Source organism: Carassius carassius, chromosome 36, assembly GCF_963082965.1.
Source record: "Carassius carassius chromosome 36, fCarCar2.1, whole genome shotgun sequence".
Lineage (NCBI taxonomy): Eukaryota > Metazoa > Chordata > Actinopteri > Cypriniformes > Cyprinidae > Carassius > Carassius carassius.
Window position 1 is genome coordinate 6,333,717 of NC_081790.1, and position 15,834 is coordinate 6,349,550.

The 15,834-nt window shown below is 34.7% G+C and overlaps 1 protein-coding gene across 1 annotated transcript in view; it reads right to left on the reverse strand.

Moving 5' to 3' along the window:
* The window catches only part of LOC132117001 (potassium/sodium hyperpolarization-activated cyclic nucleotide-gated channel 1-like), a 98,746-nt gene that overhangs the window by 41,041 nt on the left and 41,871 nt on the right, over positions 1-15,834 (reverse strand). The window contains exon 3 of the mRNA XM_059525983.1: positions 10,718-10,879. Coding sequence (XP_059381966.1) covers positions 10,718-10,879 — 162 coding nt within the window. The remainder of the gene's footprint in view (positions 1-10,717; positions 10,880-15,834) is intronic.

Consider the following 15,834-nt stretch of genomic DNA (forward strand, 5'->3'; position numbering starts at 1 on the left):
ACAATAGCTGATATTTCTGTATTGTATGGTATTTTACCAGTTGTAGTTGTAGCTTTACAAGATTTGATAATGCAAAATTGGCGTTATCTACTACAAACTATGAAGAAATCTTTATTTTGAATACAGTGAAAGGCAACATTTTAATTTAGTTTAACTCAATGTTGTTAAATAACAAAAAAACGGACACTGAAATAATATTTACATAACAAAATTAAACTACTAAAATGATTGAAAATATTATTAAAATTATAACAGTACCTCAATTATGTTAAAATAACGCTGACATACTGTGCCCAGTATACACTGTAAAAATAGTAATTAGTATACTATTAAAACATAGCTTTGCTGTAATATTTACCATAAAATGCAAGTGAAAAAACAGCACCCCCTACCCAAGCCCACCTGCAGAAAAAAAAGTATCTCTACTCTAGACATGGGCCATTTATATGCATTTAGGACAAAAACTGAGAATACGGGAGGATACCAATAGGAGCTTATAGTGTACATTATACCATGCATTGTGGGTGAGAAGTTTAAGCAGGAAGATAATGAGTCAGGTAGTAGTGCTTCTTATTATAAATAAGCTGGAAATCACCTTTGTTCTAGTGGGCTTTTCTCCTCTGATGAGCTACTGTGCAATAAAAATTCAAATGAGGTACAGGTTTCCTAACACACACACACACACACACACTATCCAAAAGGCCACACACATCCATATTTCTGCTTCTTTCCGCCTTATCTCTTTTTTTTACTAGCCACAAGTTTCAAAGCTTTTCCAGAAAACAGGGGTCATTTAGAGAGTATGGTAATGATGTTCTTCTTAATTCAGTATTACAGAAGATCAAGAGCCATATGCGGGAGATAAGAGGACTTAAGGAAGTTGTGGGCTGCATGATATTCCTGGATTTAATACATATTATAGGCTTTTGCTCTCGTCAGAGGGGTCAGATGGGTTTCTTTTTGTGTGCTTGTGCATACGGAACAGAATAGAAAAATGTGCACTCATATTTCATTGTGAATTTGTATGTTTTTGTGAATCTATTCATCAGTCTTTGTACCAGTAACATTTTTCCCATTTATTGTCTCCATAGGCTCCAAGATAAATCAGGACATTGCAGCATTTTGTTGACATGAAAAAACATTTGAAAACCGAAGAAAAAGACAAAAAGTATGAGCTTGTGTGCATAAATTATTTTATGAGGGAATGAACTAGGCAACGAATGTTTGGACAATGCTATTTTCACTGAATCGTTCTGCGTGTCACTTTGTTATATCAGTAAGTGACTGTTTTTTTTATTTTTTGTAGGTAAACACTGAATCATTTGCAGAACTTATTCATTCAATACACTGATTCATTCATGACCAACACAAGGGACTGCCTTAATGAGTGATTCATTGAATTCAGTTACTCAACTTATTCATTCAAAAACACTAATTCATTCACAATTAAAACTAATGATTGCCTTTCAGTGAGTGATTCACTGAATCATTTACTTAACAGATTCTATCAGATGACTAAATCATTCATAAATCAAATGACTCTCTTAAATTGTGACCACATTTATCATTATTTTGTGAATTTTTGCTGGTAAAATCTGGTCATTTTAATAGAAATCCAGTGTGAAATTCATGTGAGGGAGAACGATTTCCCTATGCAGATTTCGCAATTGGTCGGTTAGGCGGATTTATTGCTTTGGCCAAAAAATAAATAGAATAAACAACTCTTTGGTTTGAAAATGACTTATTTACATAGTCACTTTAAAGGTACAATTTGTAAGATATTTGCAGTAAAATATCCAAAAACCACTAGGCTAGTGTTATATATTTTGTCCAGCAGATTACTAACAATATCTCTAATGTTTTCAACTACTTGTAAATCATGAGAAAATTCCCATTCTAAACAGTGACACGGGGCAGTGCAGTCGCCTGTCAATGACGTTAGTTACCCTTTGTTACCACCTTTACTGTCGTAGAAACCACATGACAACAGTGTCTTGGACAAATGCGGAAGTAGTGTCTAGTGTCCAGCAAACCACTAACTTGCTTCAAGCTGTTCCTTATTTACTTCTTCTTGCACGTTTTATGGTGGATTGTGTTACTTATTTATGGAACATAATTACTGTTTACCGTCTGCCGCTGGTTCTGTCCCCAAGAAGAGTTTGGGACAAGAGGAGAGAAAGAGCGAGTATCAATATCGGTGTTGCATTTTCTAGATGGAGAGAGCTTCACGACAAATTTCAACTAGAAAGAGATTCCGATCTCGCTTGTGTTTTACTCGACAGGTGAGTTGTTTTGATTCATATCTTTACAGAAAACGTATGCTATTATAATGATCAACAAGATTAGTATTATGGGGCATACACGCCACGCCAAATGCAGGGCATCGCATCACTAGACCTGCGTGAGGAAGCGTCTGATCCATAGTCTGATCGCGTCTTTGCATTGACTTTGTATGTAATCTACTCGCGCAAATCTTTGAACTCGCGTTTGCTATGTTTGCCCAATTATTGTGTTAGAAGACAACAAATCCCATCATTCCACACTCCTTCTTAGCATCATCAAACCACGTGATTGTTTTGGTAGTGCACCCTCTAGTGGCAGGTCCTACAACCTGTACCTTTAATTATTCATTCAAACTATTTGTGTATAATAAAATCATTTATTCAGAGTTGATAGTGTCATTTGCAATGCTTCATGGGAGTTAGTAGCCGTTACTGAGCTGCTATTGCTGTTTCCATGGTAACAAGAACTTCTCTGATTGGTGGATCTCCTATAAGGATTGTGGGTGGTTTTATTGGGAATTGGGAATTTGGAAATAAACCAGAATTTTTATCAAAAACTAAAAAAAAGTAAAGTTGAAATCACACTTGGGGCTACAGCAGCATATATTTGCTTGGAGCTCATGGCAGGTCTGTCTTTAAAAGGTTTATACATCATTGCTAAAAATCAATTTCTCTATAGAGAAACTAAATTGGATAAACCCAACTGGTGCGCTCTATTCCAGTCTGTGGGGCTTTTACAGGGTTTGTTATCATGTCTGGTGATTACAGTGAAAGACCGGTGGCCTGTTACTCAGCACACATAAACCTGTCCCATATAGCAGCTCTTAGATTGATCGCTCACACCTAGCCTACGTAATTATGTCACCTTTAACACCAAAACAAACCATCCAATCCACAGACACACAGAGAGCCCTCTGGGATGTGTGTGTGTTGTCATGCATCTGTGGTTATTTATAGAGGAGGCAATAGTCACGATTTTGTGCAACGGTAACAAATGAGATGCCCTTATTGTTTAGACTGGCATTTGGAATAATGATTAAAATGAGAGAAATATGGCCACAGCCAATGAAACCGAAGATTAAAAATACAAAACAAGAGCAGATTAAAACTGCGCTCTGAGAGGCCAGCGGACTTTTAGTGTCCCTACTACACCAACCTTTTGTCTTAACATGAGGTAAGTGTTGTCTGAAGGTGTGTAGAAAATGTTTTTATATCCCCCTCCCTCGCTTTCCATCTCTCACGCTCTCACACCCACACAACCCCGGTTACTATCCAGCTATTCAAGCGTGAACCAATCAGGTGACAGCAGACAGCGTGTAAATAGAAGATCATATGTAATCCGTCCCTGAGGTAAAACTACACACACATTATACTACTGTACATCCAGGAGAAAAAAAACATGAAGAATTGGGAGTACAAGTAAAATTATATATAACACAAGATATAACTTTTATATATTCAGAACAAACAAATAACAGTATATACATGTACACACACACACACACACATATATATATAAATAATTAATTAATAATTGTTTTATTCGTTGTCTTTTTTTGTCATATTTTTAAACATTTTACAAAATAATATTTCATTTCATTTCATATGTGTTTTTACATATGATCATTTATGGATAATCTGGGACCTGAAAGAAGCATTTCGAATAGAGCATTTAGAATAGAGGGTTTAAATATAAAACTATATAAATTTTTGAATAAGTAAATATAGAGTTTAAAAATAAAAGCAATATGCAAGTTTATGAAATTACATTTTTAAATGAGATCTGGTGATTTGGTGAGGCAACAACAACAAAAACAACAACAAAAAAGTCTTACTGACCCAATATATACATATAAAAAGTTATTTTTCATATTAATAATTTTAGGTAATTTTTACCTTTAAATAAGCTTTCATTTTTTATATTTTTTAGATTTTGCATATATATTGTAAATATAGAGTTTAAATATAAAAATGTTTTGATTTGAGGCAACTAAGTAGGGAAGTTGTGGCCTAGTGGTTAGAGAGTATGACTCCTAACCCTAGGGTTGTGGGTTTGAGTCTCGGACCGGCAATACCATGCACTGAACGCCCAACTGCTCCCCGGGTGCTGCAGCATAAAAGGCTGCCCACTGCTCCGGGTGTGTGTTCACTGCTGTGTGTGTGCACTTTGGATGGGTTAAATGCAGAGCATGAATTCTGAGTATGGGTCACCATACTTGGCTGTATGTCACTTTCAACTATCAAGCAGAGTTGTATGGAAATTAGCACAAAAAAAAAAAAAATGTTCCTGGAGACCTAGAAGTGTTTAGGACCTTTTTGGAGGTGCTTTACTGTCCTGATGTAGATATAACTTGATAGAACTCATGATCTGGATAAAATCTTTAAATGTGAAAAGTATCATTTCTGCACCGCTGGTGTCATCAAATTAAATTGCAATTCCAACCGGATTTTCCAAACACTCCGACCATTTTCTAGGGCTTTCATGAGTTGTATTCAGATGATTTATTACAGGCATCCATGGGAATGCTGTGGATTATTTAATGTACAGAAGATCAAATGAAGCATCTCATTAATGTTTGGCAGCAGTAGTGCGGACAGTAATGCAAAATTCATGAACGAGTCACATGTACAGAAGAACTCTGCGTGCAACACATCATTCAATTAAAAACTCATTTATTATTTATTATGTGGAAAACAATTATAGTTATTGATGTTTCCTCTTTGCACTGTATTTTTGCAGAGGGCTTGTGTTAGAAATGTGATTTATGGACAATGTTTCCCACAAAACCTCTGTTGGTTTGGCTGCTGCTAGTGCTGGTTCATAATCACTCTTTCATATCCTTTATTCAAAAAACTTTTGTGAATAGCTCAAGTGAATAAACTCTTAGCATAATTATCTTTTTATTTTTATTTTATACAATCGTAAATGATGTACTTAATGGGAGGAAATCTACAGTGTCACTTCGCATAAATTAACTTTGAAAAAGATTGAATTAATCTTTTGAATGAAAGAGTGGCATATTTGTTTGTTTTGCTCTTAAAGAAAAATTTTCATGTACTTTTAAGACATATTAAAACATTAACAGAGGTTTTAATATGATATATAAAACAGTAAAATGTGTTACTGTTTTTGTCAGTGACATTCAAGCTGTTTAACTGCCATATTATACTTGCCATATATATTTTGTTATACAGAACATGATGTAAAATATTTTATATATAGTTGTGCTGCTTGATGTTTTTGTACCCCCACCCCACAATTCTTTTTCTTTTTAATCATCAATTTAATGCATCCTTGATAATCAAAAATACTTTTAATAAATATTAATTAAATCAATATTACTGATCTCATATGTATATACTGTATACTGTACATTCAACATTCTCTGTGATTTTAAACGATTTAACTGATTTTATTGATTTTGAATTAGCTACATCTGTCATATCTTTCAGACTTTTTTATGGACATTTGTGTCCATTTTGACCCAGAAGAGATGCGCATAAATGTCTATAAAAATGCATATTTTAGCAAGTGAACAAAACTTTGCAAATGCGTTAAGACCTTGAATATATATATAATAATTTGGGAACAATTTGGGAATATATCCCAAATAATTTGAAAAAAAAAAATAAAAATAAAATAAAAATAAAATAAATATATATATATATATATATATATATATATATATATTATTTTTGTTCCCAAATTATTTCCCCCGATATTTGTAAAGCGATAAAAGCATAAAATAAAAAAATGTGTTAAGCCATTTTAGACTCAGGTACAGTATGTACAAATTACTATAAAGTGTCAAAAAATACATAATAGTCCAAAAAATATACATTTTATGAAGTTAAATTCACACACACATATATATATATTTTTAAAGTCTGAAAAACAAAAAATATTTGCACTTTCGAACCATTGCACTTTGAAAAACTGATCTTCATTTTCGATTTTCATCTGAAAGTGAAATTTGTATGCAAGTAAAATGTATTTATTTAGTTTGAAAAACTTTCAGAAGCTGTTTTGTTAGAAATATGTATAGTTATAAATTATTCCATTATTTAAATAGGGTTAATACTGTCAGTTCTCCAAAAATATGTTCCTATAAATTACATAATGTTTTCAAATAAAAGTTCTTAAGTTCTATATATATATAGATCAAATACAATACGGTTTTATTTTCAGTTGAAAAATCTTAAGCTATGACTGTTTTATAAAATTATTATTTTTCGGGTCCAAACAGACCCGGGATATGTATATAGTATACAGATTCTGAATGCACTTTGACAGTTACATAACATTATAAGTGGACTTATAGGGAAACAAATTATACTACAAGTGTGGAATATAACCCATCTTGTACCATTTCTGTCAAATAATGAGTTAAACTTTGATTTAAAGTTACATTCACTTGGTTCGGATCCTGCTGAGGGAGGCATGTTGAGATCCCCAGACGTTCCTTCAACTCTAACCTCTGTGATGGCTAAATTAACCCACCAGCCTGGCCGGTAACACAGTCAGTGTCGCCTCCTGTCTGCTCCGGCTCAATGTCCCAATTAGCACTCCCCCGCCAGGGCATTATATCCTCTTCTTCACTTCACCTGCCTAAACCCTGAATTACTGAGCAGCAGGGCCACCGCCGCCCTCTGGGACCCCCATCCGTGCACGGGGAAAAGACAGCACCAGGAATCTTTGCTCATTTTTCATCTGCATTGATTTTGTTGGGAGGAGAAAGTGGTGCAGAGGTAAACAGGGAGGTCATTGATTCAAAGTCACACAAAGACGCTGAGGGAGGAAAACGCACCTAGACTAAGAAGGTACATAAAAATGGATGTGTACAGAAAAGTAAAACAAAACACTTTCCCTGGCTTTTGATTTTCTGTTTGCTTCTGTTATGATTTTCTGGTTGTGGCATTTATCTGAACCAGGCCCAGGGGATTGTGACAGATGGAAAATCACGATGCAGTCTTGATTTCATTTACAGAAAGGAGGAGGTGGTGCATCTCTATCAGTTTAGAAACCCCTTGCTGAGGAAATGTGGCATCAAAACACCTGCAGAATTGATGACTCAATAACAAAAGCTCATTTTAAGAGAATGAACCCTGGCACAAACAATATTTTTTTACAATATTAAAGTGATCTGCGTTCAGTAGTCGTGGTAGACGTGCATGTTTGTAGGCGACTGACATTTCAAGAGACAAGTTATGATGGAATGAACATATTAACACAAGCTCAAAGTTTGAAAACGTGTTTCACTGTCCTTATTTTGCATTTGTTGACAATAGTGGCATAGAAATTAGAATGTTCTCATTGTAAATACTGATTACAGAAGTGTGATTATACAGAGCCAAGTTTGGGATCAGAAAGATTTATTGATTGTTAAATACTTTTTTGATCAAGGATGCATTACATTGATCAAAAGAGATGCAAAAATGTAGATTTTACATAAATGAAACTTTAATTTTATTTTTAAAAAAATCTAGATTTATTTTTTTATTTTTTTAATAATAATAAGGAAAGCTTCTTGGGTAGTAAGTCAGCATATTAAAATGATTTTTGTAGGATGATGTGACACTGAAGATAGAAAATAGCTATTTTAAATTTGTAATATTATTTCACTTTAATACTTATTTTTTATGAATATTGTATATATATATATATATATATATATATATATATATATATATATATATATAATTTTTTAAACAGTATTTTTGATTAAATAAAAGGATATGATTCTTCTTTCGAAATCATTCAAAAATCTTATGGACACCAATTAGTCATAAAACATCTAGCGTTTTTGCTGAAGTGAAAAATAAATGCCCACATCAACTTTTTCACTTGCAAGCACACTGTAATTATGACTTCTAGGCTTGTAAATAGAACTTCCCAGAAGGATGTGAAGGCGGCATTAAAACTATTTTAACTGATTTGGAACAGCCTTCCTTTTTTTGTTTTAATGCTGTCTAGATAGGCAACTCACTAGGTTGTGTAACAGATCTCAAGTGTTTATGTACTGCAATTAGTTCTCAATCTCTGGTTAAAAAGGAAAAAAAAAAGAAACCTGAGGCTAGAATTTTAAATCAGAGCCACAAGGGGCAATATCAACCTCTTATCACATCAAACTGCAGTGAAACGCCACAAGCGTTTGACCTCTTCTTTAGCTTTAGAAAGCTTTAGAAAGACTAGACTATTTTTTGAAGTGCATTTTTATGTTTAGAATTGAAAAAACAAAACCATATTTGTATCACAGTAATGTCACTTCGTGTAAGCATTAAAGCTAAAACAAAGGACTTAGCTTAGCTTTGTTTTCTTGGATGTTGCTGTATGCATAATTATAAACTGTTTCATCTGAGATGAAGAGGGAAAATTACATAAAACGTTTCTGATGTAAAACAGACAGAGCTAAGGCTTCTCAAGCATCTTTAAGTTGTCAGAAATGTCCCGTTCAGCATAGCCAGCGGTTTCGCAACATTTCAAAACACGACTATCAACGTTTCCCGGTAAGGCCCTCCAGAGCCGAGGGGTCTGCAGTATCATATAGAGCACCTCAAAGTTAGATTGAGCTCCCTTGCACCTCGAGGGGACACGGTTGCGTAACTGCTAACAGCCATATCACCCCACCACCACCAAGACTGTTATCTAATGTGACGCCAAGAAATTTGCACATGCCCATTACAGGCCGTCTGCTAAACTCTGCGCACACTTTCAAAGTGAATGCATAATTTTTGTTAGCGGGAAATCAGTGAAATCTGACTTCCTAAAACAGTGTGACTCAGTTGGCCTTGAACTAAAAAAGCTTAATGCTTTTACCAGCACTGCAATTTGACCTGGAATTTGAGTTGAACTCATTTGAAAAAGCTGAAAGAAGAAAAAAATTATCTTGGCATTTTAACATCCATTTAGCACCAACATGATGTGCGGTGAAAAACTACAGCAAGCCATCTGTCCTGATTAGCTGAACATCTCTTGTATGATAAAGGTCAAGTGTAAAATGTTCTGCCCAGTGCCTCTTGGATTTTAACAGTAATGGGACGTGCAAGTCCAAAATCTTCATAAGCTAGGGTTGTTTAATTTCCTTTTTGATTTCGTAAAACATTAGACTAAGTGGTGAGATTATTGCTGCAATCATGCTGTGTAAGTAGGTTCAGATGATTGTTCATGACTTTGTCAAACATATTAAAGTTTCAGAATATCAGAACTTTTGATTGTCTAGATGAACTACAGTAGGCACTTATTATTTCACATATACAAATCAAAACATAAACCACATTATACTACCATTTTAAGATCTTGGGTCCATATGATTTAATGCTTACGTTCACCAAGGCTGTTTTTATTTGATCAAAATACAGAAAAAAATTGTAATATTGTAAAATATTATTACAAAATTAAAAAGAACAGTTTTCTATTTTAATATATTTAAAAAATGTAATTTTGTATCGTGAATTATTCATTCTAATTTGCTGATTAACTGCTCAATTTAAATTCTATTTTTTTTTTCTCAGGCTTTTTGATAAATATAAAACTCAACATTAACATTTGTGATATTTATTTTTTTATTTTTATTTTACATTTTTTAAGTCTCCTTTACTGTTTTACACTTTTGATCAAATCAATGCCTTCTTGCAGAATTAAACCAAATAAATAATAATATTTAGAAAAACAAAAATCTTATTTACCCCAGACTTTTGAATGAAAGCGTATTTAATTCTGCCTGTGAAATATCTGGTTTATTTGTTACTAATTCCCTCATTTTTTTTTTTCAAATGGCGAACTTAAACTTAAACTAATTTAATGATTAGATTTTCCAAAAGCACTCAGAATTTCAACACAGGTTAAGACATGATTTTTGTCCCTCTTAAAAAAATCCCTGACCCCTAAAAAGCTATGCTGCAAAGGCAGTCTGATTGGAGCTTACGATTTTCACAATTGCTTTCCAGGTTTGTATGCATTATGCATTGGACAGTCAGACGAACAGCTAGATAACAACCTCTACACATACTTCAGTTTGATATGCCATTTTATTATTACCAGTGTTAGCATGTGCTCTCTTTGTTCTTCTGTATTTCAAAGAAGGTGAATTTATGTAGTGATTAAGAATTTTGCTGTCACAACCAATAAATTCTCTCTTGGATCTGTAATAGTTGCCATAGAAACAAATAATCTCTAAGTCCATATGTGAACGTTTCAGGATCTGTGTTGTCATCTTGTAAGTACGGTAATTCTGCCACTATGTGAATGTGGCATATATATTTACTGTCATTATTAAGTCTCTTAATGAGGAACAGTTATACATTTAGAGAATGCTTTCACTAAAACATTTTCTTGTCCTCTGATCAAATTATCTTTTTGACCTGACCTAATGTTCAGTTCAAAATAAAACCATAAAATGGTTCTGAAAGAGTAATGAAAAGTTTTGAATACTTACAACCATACCGTTTAGCGACACCCAGCAATCAGGAGGGAAGTCTTGCAGGAGAGGCACCAGAAACTGCAGGCATCCATCCCAGTGACACAGCAACAACATCATGCCAATCAGGTTAAAGATTCTTACCACTGCACTCGCCAGGTCATACGTCATATGAAAAATCTGAAGGAGGAACACAAGGAGAAAGAGATCAATGGTTTTATTAGAGAAACCTTCACAGGATGGCATTTTGTTGAATAACACAATCATTATCTTCACCCAAAAATGAAAATTCTTTCATTAATTACTCATCCTCAAGTTGTTCCGAACCCGTAAAATGTTTTTGATGAATTCCAAGAGGTTTCTGACCCTGCATAGACAGCAACGCAACTGACATGTTCAAGGCCCAGAAAGGTACAGTAGTAAGGACATCATTAAAATAGTCCATGTTCAACCGTAAATATATAAAGCTACAAGAATACTTTTACATGCGTCATGGTACTTTTGTGAATGCGTGTCGAATGACACAGAAGAGAAGTCGTTATTTTTGTTTTCTTTGCTTACAAAAAGTATTCTCGTAGCTTCAATAAATTACGGTTGAACCACTGATGTCACATGGACTATTTTAACAATGTCCTTACTACCTTTCTGGGCCTTGAACGTGGAAAAAAGCTCTGGGATTTCATCAAAAATGTCTTCATTTGTCTTCCGAGGATGAACGAATGTCTTACAGGTTTGGAATGATATGAAGGAGAGTAATTAATGACAAAATCTTTGGGTGAACTATCCCTTGAAGAAAATAGTATGTTATGCATCACTGAAGAGTGAAGTAATGGCTGCTGAAAATTCTGCTTTGACATCACATAATTAAATTACATCTCAAAATATATAAAAATTTTAATAATATCTCACAATATTACCATTTTAACTGCATTTCTGATCATATAAATGCAGCCTTGGTGAGCATAACATACTTATTTCTAACCTTCTAACCTTCTTACCGTCTTACCAACTATAAACTAAAGGATATTGTACTGTATATGTTTATGTATTTGTGTTATTTTATTTCCCATCCCACATGCCCATGCCAATGTATTCAACTGCAGTTTGTTTTGTTTTTTTGTACGTAACACGCACTGATGAATCATGCACAATAAAATCAATGTCATTTATTAAAAACATAAATTGGCCACATTTTGATTTCATTTTGTCTATTACAACTGTCTATAAGACTGAAAAGCTACTAGATATGCCTTGTAGTCTGTTTCCTGCTCTAATCTCCCTTGTTCTTAATAAGCAGTGTTATTTTGTATCAGAACTGCTATGTAGACCGAGCTGAGAATGTCATGCCTTTTCACCTGTTTGTAGATTGATATTGCTAATAATGCAGTGAGAAGAAAGCGAACATCACAGGAGCGCTGCGTCTCGCAGAATGACGAGTCACTGCCCTGGAGGATTCAAAACAATTCTGCTCGACCCCAAAGACAACCATCAACACGCGAAGAGATGTTTTATCCATCTCATCTCTGCCTACTTAAAGGTCTGATACTTAATAGCTCTGCATCAATAAAACTGCAATGAAAAGGGCTGTTCTACAATTCACAGTAGTTCTCAATTTGCTTTGATGAGGTTCCAGAATTCACATTAGACATTGAGTGGAAACTCACCATGATGTCACATCATATAAAAGTCCCTAAAATTTCTTTACAAACAATCTTGAGAAGTTTTTCCTGCTGAGAGAGCAAATCTTTTAAACTAGACCAAACCAAAACCAGTTTAGGCCTTTTAAAAAAACAACTGCAGTGGCCCAACGTTAAGCAAAATAATTAAACTACAAAAAATTATAAACGCAACACTTTTGTTTTTGCCCCCATTTTTCATGAGCTAAACTAAAAGATCTAATACTTTTTTGTACACAAAAGGCCTATTTAACTCAAATAGTGTTGACAAATCGGTCTAAATCTGTGTTAGTAAGCACTTTTCCTTTTCCAAGATAATCCATTCCTCCTCACAGATGTGACATATCAAGATGCTGATTAGGCCACATGATTATTGCACAGGTGTGCCTTAGGCTGGCCATAATAAAAGGCCACTCTAAAATGTGCAGATTTACTGTATTGGGGGTACTGTATCAGCAAACCGCTCACCCACACGACGCAATACACACTGTCTGCCATCTGCCCTGTACAGTGTACACCGGGATTCATCCGTGAAGAGAACTCCTCTCCAAAGTGCCAGATGCCATCGAATGTGAGCATTGTCCATTAAAGTTAGTTATGATGACAAAACTGTGAAAAATGTACATCACTGTGTGATAAAACTCCACATTTTAGAATGGCATTTTTAAGTGGCCAGCCTAAGGCACACCTGTACAATAATCATGCTGTCTAATCAGCATCTTGATATGCCACACCTGTGAGGAGGATGGATTATCTTGGCAAAGGAGAAGTGCTCACTAACACAGATTTAGACAGATTTGTGAGCAATATTTGAGAGAAATAGGCCTTTTGTGTACATAGAAAAAGTCTTAGATCTTTGAGTTCAGCTCATGAAAAATGGAGGCAAAACTAAAAGTGTTGCGTGTATAATTTTGTTCAGTGTAACCTGACATAGGCCAGATGGGAAACTTGACAATATATATGATCCAAAAGTGTTGTTTACCAGGTTTGAACAAACATTGGGCCAAATATTAAAAATTTACCATATTAGCAAGTGACAGATGATTTTGCACCAAAATAAACTTTGGTGTCAGTGGTTCCAAAAAGAGCCTTCAACATCCATGGAATCCTTGGAAATTTGTCCTTTGTTTAAAAAGGTTCTTTTAAGAACTGCTCACTGAAAGGTTGTTAGGGGAACCAGAAAAAGGTTGTTCTATGGAATTCTTTCTTGAAAATAAAGGTTCTTTAATAGCATTAATGGTTCCACAAATAACTATAAACATACATGCAATCTTACATTATCCAAAAGGTTCTCAATAGTGGAAAATGTTTCTTTAGTTTATTCAAATGTTTTTTACACTAAGAAAATAATGGTTCTTTTAAGAACTTTTTACTAAAAGTTTCTTTTGAAACCTTTAAAACCTTTAACATAAAAAGAGATTCTTCTCCCTTTCAAAAGCAAACTTATTGTGCTATCCTAAGTGTTCACAATTTTATGGTAAGTTGCTTTTCATAATTTGCATTTAGCATTGTCAGAGCAGTGCTGCTACTTGTTTTGGTCACGACCCACCCATTAAGGACGATGTTTTAGAGGTTTCATTGAGGCTTTTATGCGTAACATTAGGTGCTCTTACACACGATTGCAAGAGTCCGGGTCTGTCTTAGTGAACGCTTGGGATATTTGCATGTGTTTTCAGCCAAGGTAGATTTGGTTTATGTTTCACAAGAGCAATACAGCCAAGAGCCAAGAGAAGGAAAGGAAAGGAGAGGTGAGAGGGAGATACAAAACAAGGGACATGGCATGAAATGATATGAGATTACATATAAACAGGGCAGATGATTGGTCATATGCAAACTACATTGTGCGCTGGCACAACAGAGACTCAGAGGGGTGAAAGGCTTTGAATTCATAAAAAATCAATTCAGGCTTGGCAAGACGGAAGCAGGTGGCAATTATAAATGTGTGTGTAATAATACAGAGAAATGGATAAGGGGTTAGATGAAGACCAACTAACACCAACACCAAATACCCTAAACCTTACTTAAAGTGTTAATAAAAGCAAACATGAGATTAAAAAAAATAATGCATTTGCTTAAGCAACCATGCCATTTTAGCTTGTTTCTAGAAGTCTTTAGCAGAACTTGTTTTACGAACCCGAGTACTTTGCATCACATGTAATGATCAGCTACCAGGTGAGCTACAGAGCATTTTTACTACACCAGAAAAGCTATAGATATAGAGCTGGTTATGTGATGCAGACATCAAAATATATTTGTTTGCGAATCATGCACTATTGTAAATTGTTTTGAAATAAACATAATGTAGAATTGTGCATAGAAAAGTATTTTTTTAATCGATCATCTGCCCCAAAATCATAATTTGTGAGAAAAGTTGTTGGTGTTTTACTGCCACAAGAGATAATTTCGGCTGGAAAGTACAGTAAATTGTATGTATAGGTAAACTGTTGCGAAAATGTAGATAGAGAGCCATTTTCATTTCATATTGACTTTTTACATCATTGCTACTATGACATATTTTGACGTTACAATTATGGAGGAAACTCCAAACACCTTTAACATCAACTCCTACAGCTTGATAACTATAATTGGTCAGTTTCATCCAACATGAATAAAGAGACAGATCCTGCTGGTTAATCAGACAAGTTCATGTTATAGCACAGTGGGCTCGTCCATCGTTAGCGAACGGCACGGGATAAAAAGTTTCAATGGCACTGGCTCTGAACAAAGCCGATGTTCTCTCCTCAATGCTAATATGGGCACCCTCACTAATTCAGCCATCCCTCATTTACATGAAAAGCCCATTTACTCCACACACCACTCAGTTTCTTTTCTATCCGGGCCAGTTATTTCATTATACAGTCCTGGCTGGAGAAACTCAATACATTACCCCCCAAAAAAGATCTCTACTAATGTTTTCCCCAGCTCCAGTGGTCACTGGTTTTGCATGATAAACCCTGAATTGCGGTGGATATTTCCCCTGCCAAATTAAGGCAGGATTTGAAGCTGAAGGTAATTGTTATCTATTTTAAAGTCGATGGGTTTGCTCTTGCACTCCACATGCAGCTGGAATTACTAAGGTGTGAATTTGATGGTGTTTTAATGGCTGCTTATGGTATGGGCCTGAACGCTGCAGTGATGGGTTAAGTTCATTTTATGCTCCACAAAACCCAGAGTGTGATGTGGTGACCTTTTGTAGTCTCACACTATTTTTGAGTTACTGCAAAGAAGCCGAGGCGTCATTGTGAGTTAACAGAACAGACTGCCGAAACTGTCTCTGCAAATTTATCTCTGAGTTTGTCACTTGTAATGTGACCCAAAAGTATTTCTTTATGAAATACAGAGGCTGTTGAATTTCTTTCATCATGCATTTTGCTATGAAGAGAACAGATGTTTTAAATCTATGTATTAAAATGACCGTATTTAGTTTCTTAAATGTCCCTTATTTGTGAATAGTTTAAT